The sequence below is a fragment of the Thunnus thynnus genome, chromosome 12 (genome assembly GCF_963924715.1).
Source record: "Thunnus thynnus chromosome 12, fThuThy2.1, whole genome shotgun sequence".
In the NCBI taxonomy this organism is placed as follows: domain Eukaryota; kingdom Metazoa; phylum Chordata; class Actinopteri; order Scombriformes; family Scombridae; genus Thunnus; species Thunnus thynnus.
This window is the reverse complement of record NC_089528.1, coordinates 6,443,145-6,458,493: the sequence shown is the minus strand read 5'-3', so window position 1 is coordinate 6,458,493 and position 15,349 is coordinate 6,443,145. Positions and strand designations below refer to the sequence as shown.

The window sequence follows — 15,349 nt, the reverse complement described above, 5'->3', positions numbered from 1 at the left end:
CACAATCCGTCAGACACACACACACACACACACACACACAAACACACACACATACAGACAGAATGTTGGTAATCAATGGGATGATTTAATAGCATCTGTTCTGTGTCCGCAGGGAGTGAAAAGCATTCATTGCTAGGTTTATATATGGAGGCTTTAGGTTACAGATAAAGAGGATTTCATACCAAAATGCTACAATATTTTTAATCATGCAGTATATTGACAAGAGAGAATTTTGCTACCTGATAGTCATTGGTCATGTATCATAGCTGTTTTTTCAGCAAAGAGCTTTAAGGAATAGTTTTATATTTTGGGTAACAGACGTATTCGTGCCAAGATGAGAAGAACAGTACCACTGTCATGTCTGTGCACTAAATAAAAAAACTAAAACCAGCAGGCTATTAGTTTAGTCTAGCATAAAGTGTGGGAGCTAACAGCTAGCCCTGTTCTGTCCAAAGTTTTTAAAAATCTGCCCGTGAAACCCCAACTTGTTTCTTTAACATTTCTGTTTGTGTACAGGTTAAGCAAACAAGATATAATGTTTTAATTAGTGCACTTAAAACTTGGTGGTTGGCAGATTTTTTAAACTTTAGACAGAGCAAGGTTAACTGTTTCCCCCTGCTTACAGTCTAAACTGAGCTAACCACTTGCTGGCAATAACTTCATATTTAGCATACAGACATAAGAGTCGTATTAATCATCTTCATTTCCCAGAATGTCAGTTATTCCTTTAAAATAAAAAAAAGCTTCATCATGGGTTTTACTGTTAGGCCAATAATGACATTTATTCTGCTGGAATTTTTAAAATCTTTTTTCATTTACTGGATTGGAGCATGTTTATCTCATATGAAGAGCCTCAGCGCTCCAACATCATTTATTTTCTTGTAGTCCACTTCTTGGGCTCACAGGCAATGCATGTAACCAACCTTTCAGTAGTGCCAACTTATGAGATGCATTCAAATGCAGCACACGATCTACTTTAGGCTGTTTGTCAAAAGGCCCCAAAAGTGGATGCGTCACTTCCCAGGAAATCTCAGTTCAAGTCCATGCTCATCAGAGGAGCACTGAACACAACTTGATGCGTTTATTCTCTGTGTCACAAACTATTTCGAGTGTATGATTATTGTGTTTAGAGCCTGGGAGTGTGTCATCATGTAAAGTCATTCTGCACTGACCTGTGCTTGTACCATACTTGTTGGCAGATAATTATCTGTTCTGGACTGTGCCTGTGGTCAACTTGTGTCATTATACAGCTTGTAGCAGGATAATGCTAATGTTAGCTTGTTTGGAATGATCTGCAGTATTGAATTTCCTGTGAGTAGCCTCAGCCAGTCGAGATGAACTAAGATAAAGCACAACCTAAAAGATGGACAGCACATTTCTAGGGATAGAGAAGAGTCTTTCTTTGCAGTGCATAGTATTCCAGTCTTTAGGGTTATATTAAATCTTGCTGACATGGACTCACTGTTAACATCGTAATAAGCACTGCATTTATCCAGTAGCAGCCGCTTGATAGAAACATCATCAACATGCCCACTTGCTCATTTTCTGGAATTCTCCGGAAAATGACCTGCTGCATTCACACATGGGTGTCATGTGTGACTTACACATGACTTTGTAGTAGGGAGGTGGCCGGGTAAAGTCCGTTTAATGTCTGGTTCAAATGATTCGGGCATTTCAGGGTTGTAGTGCATGTGTGGAAGGGGCTTATGTAACTTTTGAAAGAGGAAACTATACAATCTCCCTGTTACAAATGAAAGCAATAAAACTAACCCTTGCTTGATTCAATATAATCAGGGGTTTCGTTTCTATAGCCTTACTTGCTCTGGTATAACCAGTAGCTTATGATGACTAATATTAGCTAATATTAGCGAACTTTACATAGATATTGCTGTATAACTTTGAGTCCTCTGGGGACTGGACTTATTAGCTGCCAAGATAAAGCAGAATTCAAATTTGGGTATGCTTGTGAATATGATTCACTGTCCAATCAAAGTGCATGTAACTGATTTATTATTCTGATAAAATTCTCTGACCAAAGGCAAAATTGAATTAATTACGTATTTATATAGATTTTACAACTCATAAACATGTACAAACAGCAACACCCATACTCCCCTTTGTTATAGAGGCACTAAGCCACAAAACTTCCTTTAAAAATCTAGCAGTTTAGTGCTAAGGGCAATTTGTTTAACACTTTATGCAGTTCATACTTTTATTTTTAGTGTATGCTTGAAAATTTGGCATTACAAGTATAACATAAATCTCAGTTACTTAAACCAATACCCATCTTCAAAGTGCTGTTTGATCATGTGGATATTCACTACCTGTTGCCTCCCTAATGCCCTCCAACCCATACCTATGTGTAGACAATTGCGAGTTGCAGACAATGATGACAGACCTTGAAATACCCAGAATGCCACACGGCATGATCCTGACTCCCAAGGCCTTATACAGTGTTTTCATATGAGTGGACTCAGTAAGAATAATACTAATCTTTAACTACACTCTGTCTGACAAGGAACAACATCTACAGTAGGCGTCTATCTAAGGCATGTGAAACATGAATCAAATACTTGCTCTGTTTCTAAATTACTCAATAAGTTATAAGATACTAATTTGGGTGATAACGTAGCTGACAAAAAACAATCACCTGCAATACTGAATCTATATATATATATAATTTAAGGAGAATTAGAAGCAAAAAAAACTGAAGGGGCCCATCTACACCTTCTATCAACTCGTGTGTGTGTGTGGAATATTTTTCTTTGTGCTTTCTCGTCTGTTTTAGTACACTGTCATATTCCCAGAGTTAAGACACTTCTCCAGCCCAATTTACCCTAATGTTCTCTCTTTCTAAGCAGCCTCTCACTTCTCTTTTAGAAACATTTTTATCTCAAATCCCTTTGTGCTCCTTGAAATGTTTTCTGTGACAAGATAAGGATAACGCTGTTGGAAGAAATCCTTGTTTCTCCAAAAGAAACAGCAAAAACAGCCTTGTTTTTAGCCTGACAACAAAGTATCTTTTAGTGTATCACATTGGGTCTGATGTTACCCAAGGTCCTAGAGAATTTTCCCAAACCGAAGTACGCTACAGTTTCTCATCTGTCAGCTACACTGTGATATTAAACTCTTCAAACCACTTTTTCACAGTTTTATCAGACAATACTGTAAGGTGGAGATTGATCGGAAAAAGATGGTTTAAGGCATGCGAGGCTAATGACAATATTGTTACAGTCCAAGACTGGCAAGATGGGGGAACAACAAACAAAACAAAACTTGTTGTAAAATGTGTTTTTTGCTCATATTTCTAACCCTGTTTGCTTTCTGTTGTTTATCTCTTGCAGCTCAGCAGATGAGAAATTTCGCTGGAACAACCAAGGTAATATTTCTTCTTAAATGCTCTCATACATTTCGTCTAGTCTTCTATTGTTTGCATTCCAGCGCAGTACATTGCTGACTGTGCCTATTACATTGGTAGCCATTGTAAAATTCCCCCATCGCGCATTTACAATATATTGATTCAGTCCTGTACAACAACTATGGTGGCTGCTGCAGTGAAAATTACCAATCAAACTCTCTCTGCACAGAAGAAGGCTTGTTGAAACATAAAACTCTTTTCTCTCAAACTTCCAAACCATGCATTGCCCCTTCTGACAGCTGAGTAAAGGTCAAAAAAGCATTTGCAAATAATTCTCAGCATTTAGTTTAACCTGTTTGGAGAGCCAGATGGGAAGTGCTTTCCATAAAGGACAGCAAGAATCAATGAGTGTGAGGCCTTTAGAAAATTTGAAAGTCAAATTAAGACACCTCTCTGGGCTTGACAACTTCTTTGACGGCATTTTAGTTGAGAAAAACACCAACCATTCATGACACTTGGGTCTCTCTCTCTCTCTGTCTTTGTCAGTCATGTTGAGGGGTATGCAGTGTCAAGAGTAGATTGATTAATAGAGTGCAAGGTTGGTGACCTCTGCCAACAAAGAGCTGACTAACACAAGGAAGCCCAAAGGTTTGCGGTCAAAACGATTCATACTCAAGGCTTTTAAAGTGTTTCCTGTTGTCTTTATCCATCTGCTGTGCTGAAAGAAAGACTAAATTTAATACTCTGTCATGAAAAAGAACCATTAATGTACCATTAAAACCCATCACTTCTGGATCAAACAGGTTTAAAAATGAGTTTTGTCTTGCGTGAGGCTGAGAGTAAATCCACTGTAATGCTGCTGACGGTACTGAAATGTTTCACCAATAGCATCATCAGTCTGCAATTGCGTCAGTTGAAGTCAATAAAATTGGACACCTAAATCCACTCACTAAGGCCTCTACTATAACCCTTTCTCTCTCTCTCTTGATAAGAGATTAATGTTTCTCCTAAGACTCATTTGTAAGGTTTTATCCCCCTTGGCAGCCCTCTCCAAATTGAAGACACTGGGCATGTTATCAGCCTTTCTCTGACAGACAAACGGCCGGGTATCTAACTACAAGGCAGCGCCTCATAGACCTCAATCCCACAAGATTTGTTGCTGGATTATCAGTTAGGTTTTTACCCTTGACCCAGGGTTTACCCTTACATACTACTCTGTGATGAGATGTGAGTGTAGCCTCTTTTTCAGTTGCAAATCAGCCGCTGAATAAGAATTTGAACTTAGAAAATAAAATTTTTTTAGATGTTGAAGTATAAACAAGAGTGGGTCAAAAGAAACATGTTTATATGGTAATATGTGGCCATGGTTGGGTTACCAACCGGGCAAAGCAGGCAACAGCATGGGGCTTCAGACCTCCAGGGGCCTAGAAAGCCCCAGGTTCAGTGTGTCAGTCACTGTGTCATACGTTTGGGAATGTGTGCCACTAAACCACAATATAAATGAAATGATGAGGGCCTTGAGGCAGTAACTGTAACCACATAGTTTAACAAATAGTTTTAACAAAACCTTTGGCAGTTTTGCTCACTCATCTGTCCTTATTTATAGGCCTATGGCTTTGTCATGAAATCTTAGCTAGCATAACATATATTGGTATGTTAAAAATAAGACAGAGAACTCAGAAATGACATCTATTTGTTTGTCAGTGTATTTATGTTATGGTACATTTTTTATGAAAGAAGTGTAAAAAAAAGTATGCATGAGATTTTTTTTCTTTTTGTCTGTATGTCCACATATTTTTAACACACCACAAACTGTGTGTTGTGTATATGAATGAACAGAAGAGAATGTCAGTGTTCCCGGGATATAAAAAAATGCGTTGATAGGATATTGTAAGCTGTAGTATTGTTGAAAATGCATTAGTTGCACAAACAAAAAAAGTACATGGGTTGATGGGTTTTGTCATACTTTTTCCATATATAATATTTAGATATTTTCCACAAGTGTTCTCATCATGGTTTTTTTCTTTTTTCTTTGGTTGATGTAAAAAGATGTAAATTGAGCTTGACAATTCCTACATGACCTTGAAAACAGCAGCTGACATAAGAATCTCTATTCAAGATCTACTTACTTGTTTCAGAGCTTTTGCCCGCTTTCAAATAAATTAAATGTGTTGTTATTATCCATATTAAGTGAATGTATTCTGAGCACTTTAAGCACTTATTGACTATGTTGGCTTAAAAGCTGAGCTTGGAAGTACAATGTTGCCATGGATACAGTTAGCACAGTTAGCTTTGCCCTGCTTTTCTTTCAGCATATACTTTTTAAATTTTTGTTTCAATTTTAGTTTATATAGCATTTACAAGGTTCCTGAAAAATGTGTGTTTTATCCAATTACCACAAATTAATTTGGCATATTGCAAACCTAGAGCTAGGTAGTATTCTAGTGTAGAAGCCCTGGTTGGTATCTGGAGCTCCAGGCAAAATATAATTAAGCTGCCATGTGTAGTCTGCTGTGTGTGCACTGTACATTTTGGTACTTGAAGGTGAATGGGTACATAATGGATGGACTGCAGGAGGAATAAGGGGTCAGTGGTGGACATTAGCTCATTTTTGCCCAAGGCCCCCCAGTGAGTTAATTCTGACATTAGTATGGAGGAGCAGTCTGGAGGTAGCAGAAAAAGAGGCTGTGTCTTTCTCTCCACTGATATCCATTCATTTCCCATTTTGTGTGTTTCTGCCCATGCAGATGGACAGAAGGACATAGAGGAGGAACTGACGACAGGCCTGGAGTTGGTGGACTCCTGTATCAGATCGCTCCAGGAATCAGGCATCTTGGACTCGCAGGACACCTCTACAGGAGATAGTAAGGCTAATGTTATGATTAGGAGGGATTTTTTTAAGCAGAATGAGAAAATTATTTCTCTTTGTATTTTCATTGCTGAGACAGCCGACAACCTGCAGAGCTGGTGTCCAGTTTCTGGCTGATTAACCTGTTGAATGTGTGTGAATTCACCAAGCTAAATGCAGTTCACAGAACCAGCCTGCTGTAGTTATAACACTATAGGGAGTAACATGGCTTTGAAAGGAGTGTGTGTAGTCTTTCCTTGAATAAATGGTAAAAAGAGGACAATTGGGTTCTGTTTTTTTAGCACTACTTTAATTTAATCAAGTCTGTGAGATATTTTTTTTAACTGAAGTACTTGTTCTAATTGGCATGTTCTACCTGAATGCAGAAAAAGATTTTGCCTTTCATCAGATTTAACCATTTTCTCTTAAAGTGCTACTTGAAAAAATAAAATGATTTTAAGTATAGTATAAGAGTGGTAATCCCTAAGAACTAGGTCACTTGTCAGTCAGTATGTCCAGGATGATTGCATCTTTCCTTGGATTTTCTATTGATAATATTTCATTTTCTGAGGGTCACTTTGTCTGTTTGCCCATGGTTACTGTTCCTGCTCATGCTAACTATTCAGTACTTTCATTTATTCCAAACATATACAATCTCAGGTTCTTTATCCTCTGGTTTGAGAGGATGTTTCTGTCTGGATTCAGACACTGAACATGTAGAGAGCAAATGAAACAGCTGTCATAAGCTGAATATTTTCTAAATCACTACTGTAAGTCAGCAGTACAGTAGCAAAACGTATCACAATTTTGTGTATGTTGTTAATTTTGTGTGTAATCACCAACAACCAATTAATTGAGTTATTAACATATTATCAAAATATAAAGTTATGCTAACATTTTAGCATGTTGCCTCTTTACACAGCAACTGGTGTTGTTACTGGTGTTGTTTAGTTGCTTTAAAGTGCAGGTTCATTATATTTTGTGGGGGCATCAGTGCTCTAACCCACATCACTGCTATTTGCTAACAGCTGAGTGGGCGTTTCCATTTGAACAACCCGGAAAAAAACCCAGATGGAGTCGTCCTTTAATTCCAGAGTGCAAAGCAGTTGTTTTCTAAGAGCTCTCAGTGAGATCCTGAACAACTCCCTGTGCCTCTCTGCTTCACTCTCATCATTTTTCATTTGGTCACGGGGATGATACCCATGTCTTTTATATAGTCGACCCCAAGGGAGTGAGGTAGCTGTCAGGAGACATGCAGAGTCGTGCCAGTAGTTTGATATGCTAATCCATCCTTGCTGAGGTGTCAGCTGGCCTGCTGTTCACAGAGCAGAGGGGAAACACACTCACACATGTGCATGAAAGTATACAGCACAAGCACATAAAGGCATAAATGTGCACACATAGACAAGCATGCGTGCATAAATAGGCCTAATCACACACTGAGGCATGGAGAAATACACAGGAAAGCATACAGGGAAACATGCGTAGTCTGTTTATACACATGTACTTGCACGTGCACAGAGACACACATATGCATACAAAACTAGGAATGTAATTTTGTTTGATATATTTGATGTTTAAATAATAGTTATGTAACCGACCAACCGGCTAGTCCAGAAAACCACCAAAAAAAAAAAAAAAAAAAGAACAAACATGCAAGCAAGAGACAGACGGAAGAAGAGAGACAGAGATGTGAGCAAGAGACAGAGTGGGTGAGAGAGAAAAGAAGCAATGTAGAGAGTCTGACCAAAACAGTGACTGTCCAATTAAAGCATAGCAACCGTAACTAGACACGGCAGGCCTGTCAAGCTGTTTGAATTTCTCCATATGTTGGCTCTAGTAGGAGTTTGTTTGAGAGAGAGTTTGGAGGGTGGCGTCTCTTTTCCAAAAACCAAAAATACAAGAGCAAAAGTGTAAGGAATGTATTAAACTGTGCGTTTATCTGCTGTAACATAAGCTGCAATTGTTAGCATATCCAGCTAAATAGATTAGGCTACTACCTACTGTAAAATGGTAACCAAGCAGATTACAGGTAACTGACAAAACAGACCTATTCAGGACTAGCACATCCACTATAGTATTTCCCCACAGTGTGGAAGTCTTTGATGCTATCAGAGTTTAGGGAAACATTAGCAGCTCTGTCTGCTCTATTGGATTTGGGGAAGTTTACAGTCCAGCCACACCAACCAACTCAAGCTGAGATAGTGACATTTGCCAGACGTATGGTTTATGGCGCCAGTATACTTCAATGGAACTACTTGTTGGATGGTCGAACAGCTTGAAAAACGCCTTCAGCCTCCCTAGAATTGGGAGGGCTACGTCAGACAATTTCTGTAACCTTACGAAACGAGAGTCTGTGAAAAGTACGTCACTCTAACGGTCAATGCGTGAGAGTTGGCAGCCCCGCAGTGTTTTAAACCAGGTCATGGTGTTAGCTTAATTAGCTTGCTAGCTACAGCTGATAAAATCCGCTAGCAACAGTTCAGCAGGCAAAATAGTGGCATGATGGCTAGAAAAGAGAGGCATGCTTTTTGGTCTCAGAACTTACTAATATATTTGAGTGGTAAATCTGCCACCATCTGCCAGCGGCCGCTCAACTGGCATTTGTTTCATTGTGTTTTTTTAAAAAAAAAACCCAAAAAAACAGTCTGTTTAAATTTTCCATCTGGCACACGAGCATGTGGACGTTATTTAACAGTCAGGAAAACGCATACACGCATCTAAAAAAGCATTTTACACACATACGGTGCACATGACAAGATACATACTCAAACACCTGCGAAACACACAAAGCAGCAGAATCCACTGCTTTACTCAAGCTGCTGAACAGATTAGTGCGACACAGCAGCAAAGTACACTGTGTCTTCATGCGTCATGCTGCCTCATGCTAGTGATGCTCGCCAGTGTGCATGTTAATCTGTGTGTATGTGTGACCATGATGAACGTGGATATTTGGGACTGTGCACACAGCTGTGTATATTTATGTGTGTGTGTGTGTGTGTGTGTGTGTGTGTGTGCATGTGTGTGTGTTCCAGACTGCACATGCCTCCGATGGGTATCTAAAAATAGACAACTGATGAAATATTAAAATGTGTCAATAGAGAACGCTGGTCACGATGCGGAAGAAAAGCCACTCAACTTTTTGTGTGTGTACTTGACAGAAAAAGAGATGAATGAATGAGCCAGAGCAGTACACAACTACATAGAAATGGTGTGTGTCCATGCATGATATCACAGGGAAGGACAGAGGCAAGTATGTGTGTGTGCGTGCATTCACCCAACTCTGAAAGGTATTAAAATTCACGGGCAGAGACCTTCTTATGGCACCCCATTACCTACCTTCTAATACACTAATACACCCCTACCTCTTCCTACACACACACACACACTTTCCCTCACTCACTCAGCTCAGATGGATTCAGTGGAGCCTTCAGTGTTTGCCATCTGAGTGATAATGTATTTATGAGGCCCTTTGCTTCCCTAAAGGCTCCACTACCCATATGAAACACACCTAAAGTGGCAAACAAAAACTGTTCAAAACATCCTTTGGCTTCGTACACAAACATCTGGGTTTGTGCGCATGTGTGCGAGAGTGAGTGAATCTGAATCTGAAACAGGCCTGGAGTACAAATTCTTCCATTGCCATTATGTACGTATGTATGTGTGTACTCACCCAAGATGAGCCTATATTGGACATTGAAGCCTTGACCTAGTAAACTCTCCCAGCACCCTTAGCTTAATATCACATTTTAAATAATGCAGAATCACCAGCTAAACTGCCTACAGGAGCTGTACTCTAAAGTGACTTTTCACTTTGGTCCAGCTTTATTTTCCAACACGCTTATCCAGAGTGACTCCATTTGCCGTTAGCTGCTGACTTTATCTGTCCCGTGCAGTGGATATTGACCGCTGGCACACCATGATTTCCTTTCTCTCTTGTTTAATAATCACAAACAGGCAGAGTTTCTTCTTGTCTAATCTGCCGTTCTTGGTTTGATTCTCAGACTGCTGGCAAAAAGGGAGATCAGTAGAGATTAAAGGGACAGGCACTGTTGATGAAGGACAGCTCAAGAACTCCTTTGAGAGTTGAATCTTGAACGCTAGGAATTTATAGGTCTATTTAGAGCCTTTATAATGCAGTAAAGATATTTTCCAATGCAGTGAGTTGTTTGCCAGAAAGGCAAACTGATGTAGCAGTTGTAAAAGTGGCAGGAGTGCTATTGCTGTATTCATGCATTACTGCACCAAAATGCTAGTGGGGGACATTATGTTTTGACCAAAATTTTGGATTAAAAAAAAGAGTTTTATGTCTGTAATTAAAGCCGTTGATGAGGCACATCATTGCTATCATCACCAAAAGTGAATTAATCAAGGGTACATCAAAAAATTTAACAGGACTTTAATAAGAGGGGTGGGAGAGTTTTGGCTCTTGCACAAGTACCTCGCGCCCTTCCCGTCCTCCTCAAATGATTCAATTAAATTCACTTCAAACTTTATGGTCCTTCCAGGCAAATGCAGGCTTTACAGTCTACAAAACATTCTGTAAATGCTTTGTCACTGTTGCCTGCATTCATTGTGTTTCATATATTCTGTCTTTCACATATAGCATGTTTGTGCTCACGATATTAGTTACAGCATGTGCATGTTTGCATGTTTATGCTATAAATGAAGTGATCCATGTGCAAATCACAAGACTGTAAATACCTCAGAAACATGAATGAGACTGTATGTAAAATTAGCAATGAAGCATTTATCTCATTATGCTGTGGGTGTACCATGTGTGTATCATCACACTCTGCAAACCTACTGTTAATCAGTTACAGTGTCAGCCATAGATTATATGTTACAGTTTTCCTACCACGAAGTGAGACATGAACATTTGCAGAGTTTGATGACAAACTAACATAATGTACTCAGAGAAAATAAATGACATCCACTCTCTCAAATTGACTGCTGGCATAAAAGTTAGAGGTAGTACTGAGGCATCATCCTAAGATATTTGCTTAGAAAAGAGTCCATTTAACGTTACAGAGAGTCTGATTGATTAACTGAAAAGTTACTATCGGCTGCTAACTGACCGACTTGATGGCTGACCAGCTGCTAGTTCAATGGTAGCTCACTGTAAGCTTGGCCAGCTGGAGTCTGGCCGAATGATCTTTGGTAGATTTTGGATGACAGCCTGAATATAGAAGTGGAACCATGAGAGATGTGGTAACAGAAGCAGCTCCGCTGGAAGGTGTTGCACAGCAGTATGTCAGTGATTCTCACACTTTTTACAACAGTTAACAGATGACATAGCAAAGTGTAGATGATGGGTAATGAGCCAGTGACTAAAATGAACCATTGATAATGCTTCACAAAATGAGGGGGGGGGGGGAAGGACAATGATCCATCTTTACAGAATATTTTGGGTTTTGTTGGATATTTCTTTATTTCTCACTTACCCAGACAAACACATGAAAACCTGCTATATGTCTCTGTGTAGTTATGTTATGTAGTATTTTGAAGAATGAGTCTAACCTAACCTAACTTTACTGGATGTCTATTACCAGAATCAGACTACACAATATTTTTTTAAAAACACATTAGATGAGTCATAAATCCCTGGCTGAGAGACATGGCAGACTACAGATTGGACCCTGAGCAGCTTGCCATCTTTCACAACTCTCTGTACATAGTTGAATGGAGGCTCCAGAGAAAGACTTTCATCATCCAACATGTTAACAGTTGTGAACAGATGTGTGCTCTTTGTTTCTGTGGGTCAGCACATCGTACAAGTTGTCAAACTAGGCAAGAGACAGCAAAAAGAACAAACTAGTCCTTTTTATCAGGACATTGTGAGGCATTCCAGATCCTGCTTCGGCTATCTCTCAGTAAGACCCTTTACACGGGGTAAAACGATTGTTGTGGCCAAAGCTCATTTTCATTCCCAACTCCCCCTACATGTTTAGTCACATCAGAAAGTGGTACAGCAAAATTTATTTGCATAGTGTCGTGAAATAAGTGGTGCCACAGGCTTGATTACTACTACTAGCATTATCGTTCGCTAACAGAGAAAACAGTGAGGAGTGTAAGTTTTCATGTCAAAGTTCTGCGCTGATCACTTTGCCTTTTCAAGCATATCCACTCATTTCTCTGCTAAAAATACTGGTGTGTTTTTATATGGATTAAAGAAAAAGAAAAATGCAACATGTTAATGAGTGAGCTTTAGAGCTTCGGTAGGTGTTTTCTTGAACTGAATGGTATCAACCTTCTCATCTAACTCTTGGCAAGAAAGTGAATAAGTGCATTTCTCAAAAGGTCGGACTATTCCTGTAGCTCAACTACACTTTGAACTGCTCCTGTTGAATTATACAGAGAAATATGGAGAGGAGAAAGAACGACAGGTAGGAGACAGCAATAAAGGAAGTGATAGAGGCAGGGAGAGTGAAAAAGACAGAGGAAGAGTGTGTTTTAAATGGAGGTCAGGAGCAGAGTGAGATTTAAGGGTCACAGAGCATGAGAGGAAAAGAGTGGCGAGAGGCTGGAATAACATAGTGGGTAAAAAGCAAATGGGTGTCTGAAAGAGAGGACAAGGAATTCTATTATATTTTATTCTAGCTTTCAATCTTCTCTTCCCTTCTCCTCTCTTTTCTTTTTTTTTTTCTTCTCTTCCTCAGTTCAAGGTCTGTTACAGTCATATTTGTTATATTCCCATTCACTCTTTTCCCATGAAAAAGAAGTACATTGTATAACATGTGGGACATGAACTGTGTTACAAAACACCTTCAAGGCCATGAAAAGAATAAATCTTTACACAAAGACAGACAGTTACAAAAGTAAAAGTCGTCTGAAAACACTAACATAAAAGCAACTTGACAGGAGTGAAACTAAGTCGTATGGTGGCTTTTGAAAATGTTCAAAAGTTTGCTTCAAACTATGACTCCCCAACTGCGTGACCTCACATTACATCTCTCTTGTCTCTTCTCTCTCATAGAATGTATTGAATGTATTGATATATTTATACTTCCTTAATTCTTCTTTTTTTTCTCCTTTTGCCCATCAGGACAAGGACTTCTGTCTCAAAGTGCTTTGCAGCTCAACAACCAGGATGCCTATGCAGCTTCTGGTTACCATAGTAACCAAGGGCTGGCACTTGGCGAATCAGTCACGGGCCGCAGTGGGCACGTTGGAGGGGCTGTTCATAGCTACAACCAGGTACACACACATGTAAATTCATCAGCAGGCTTAATTTCCATCTTCCTTTACCCTTCTGCTTATTCATCCTCCCTCTCTCCTGTCCCGTTCTCATCACCCCCTCTCCCCCTACCTTCCTGTTTCTCCTCTACCTCTCTCCTCTCTCCCCCTCCCCTCCCTATCTCCCTTCATCCCTTTCTCCCTCTCCTCACTTGTTGCTTGACATGTTTTTTCTCTCTCCCTTACCTCTCTCATGTTTCTCCACACTCCTCTCCTTTCTAGGTGACATCCAGCCGTGCAGCTGCCCAGTTAGTGGGGACAGACTCTCCTTCTCAGTCCCAGAGAGACTCATTTGCCCAGCAAGCCCATGGCAGCGCCTTCCACATGCCCACTGAGGGCGGATCTGCACCTGTCGGACCATCCATGTATTACTCCTGTGCCACTTTGCCTGCACAGGTATAAATCCCTGAATACATTACTGTAATGCTTCAGTTGCCATCTGACGGATGCTTTTCCCAGCCTCCTCACTACACTATTGGTGTAATCCTTAACACTGCCTGAACACCTTGCAATGTTGCTCTGAAAACATTGTTGCCTCAGCTGTAGTTTGCTTGGATTTACATCAGACACAAAGGATTCCAACGGTAACCAATTTATTCAGAGCAAGCATCCATGAAAACTTCTCAAACCATCTTGCAGCACAATCCACTATTCTGCTGTTGATTCATATGCTATACTGTGTGTTCCAAGCCATTGTCAGTTTGTCAATTAATCACTAAAAGTGTCACTTCCAGTAAAGCTTTGGAGCTATGAGGAGTCATTTGCATGACATAATAGTAGTATATTTAGTTTGGCACAAACTTAAAATACAGATCAATGGCTGAGAATTGGATAATGCTGTGGGAGTGGTTACATTTTGACACATTTTTTGACTCTGGGTCACCACTGTAATACATTGTAAAGGATTGTTCACAACCACATTTAGAGTGGCAAAACATTGTGGCAAATCACAGCTAGCTAGCTATGCTTGCGGCTTACTAGCATGGTAGCCGTTAGCTCACCAGCTGGAGCAGTTCATCATTTAGCCTTGTGATTTTGTATCATCATGACCAAGCCACTTGCACCAACTATTTTGCAAGGAGACGTGGATGAACTTTGCTGTGTTAACTTCTGGTGTGACCAGCCCTTAACTGCAGTGAATCCAAGCTAACTATAGCAGCCATTTCTGCAAACAACTATAATATTTTTGGAGCCACCTTTCAAGCCTACAGGCGATGAACATTTGGTCGATTTTCCTTGGAATTTTCCTTGAAGAAACTCCTACAAATGCTTGTCAGTGCCCCAACTTGCAAAGGTGCAATATCTCTAAACTTTTTTGTTTGCTTTTAGTTTGTCATCTGGGTTTAAAAGAAAATTCATGTAACACCATTATTGGCCCACTGGTATATCTCAGATCATAGAACTTCCTACCAGCAAACACTGCAAATGCTGCATAGCAGGCAAGGCTAAACCAGGAAAATCATCTAATGAAAGAAACATAAACACATCTTTAATTAGCTTGTTTATTTAGCCAAAGGCTAACAGTCCACCTCATCTCTTATCAAATTACATATCACTTTTTGAGTATTAACTGAAAACAAATCCTGCAAGGTATTAGTGTAATCAATTGTATACCCACCTCTACCATCTGACCTAATGAAGTTAACTCACCTCCAGATGTGCTAGTCTTTACTTGCAGAAGGTTACACCACTTAACTCAGTCGACAACTTCACCGCCAAAGTATTAGTTAAATCTGAGCGGATGTTGGGTGCAAACTGTGGCTGCCATTTATTTCATTGACATTACTGCTATCATGTCAGCAATTTAAGAAATAGCTTATCCTGCATCTTTCTTGGGATCATTACAATGGGACTATTGGGTTTACAGGCAGATCTCCCTGTGGGGTGCGCCAACAGGGCAGCCACAA

The 15,349-nt window shown here is 39.8% G+C and overlaps 1 protein-coding gene across 5 annotated transcripts in view; it reads left to right on the top strand.

Moving 5' to 3' along the window:
• The window catches only part of ctnnd2b (catenin (cadherin-associated protein), delta 2b), a 177,663-nt gene that overhangs the window by 90,153 nt on the left and 72,161 nt on the right, over positions 1–15,349 (top strand). For all 5 annotated transcript variants that reach the window (XM_067604991.1, XM_067604989.1, XM_067604988.1 and 2 more), the window contains exons 4-7: positions 3,345–3,379; positions 6,106–6,222; positions 13,252–13,403; positions 13,665–13,838. In XM_067604991.1, coding sequence (XP_067461092.1) covers positions 3,345–3,379; positions 6,106–6,222; positions 13,252–13,403; positions 13,665–13,838 — 478 coding nt within the window. The remainder of the gene's footprint in view (positions 1–3,344; positions 3,380–6,105; positions 6,223–13,251; positions 13,404–13,664; positions 13,839–15,349) is intronic.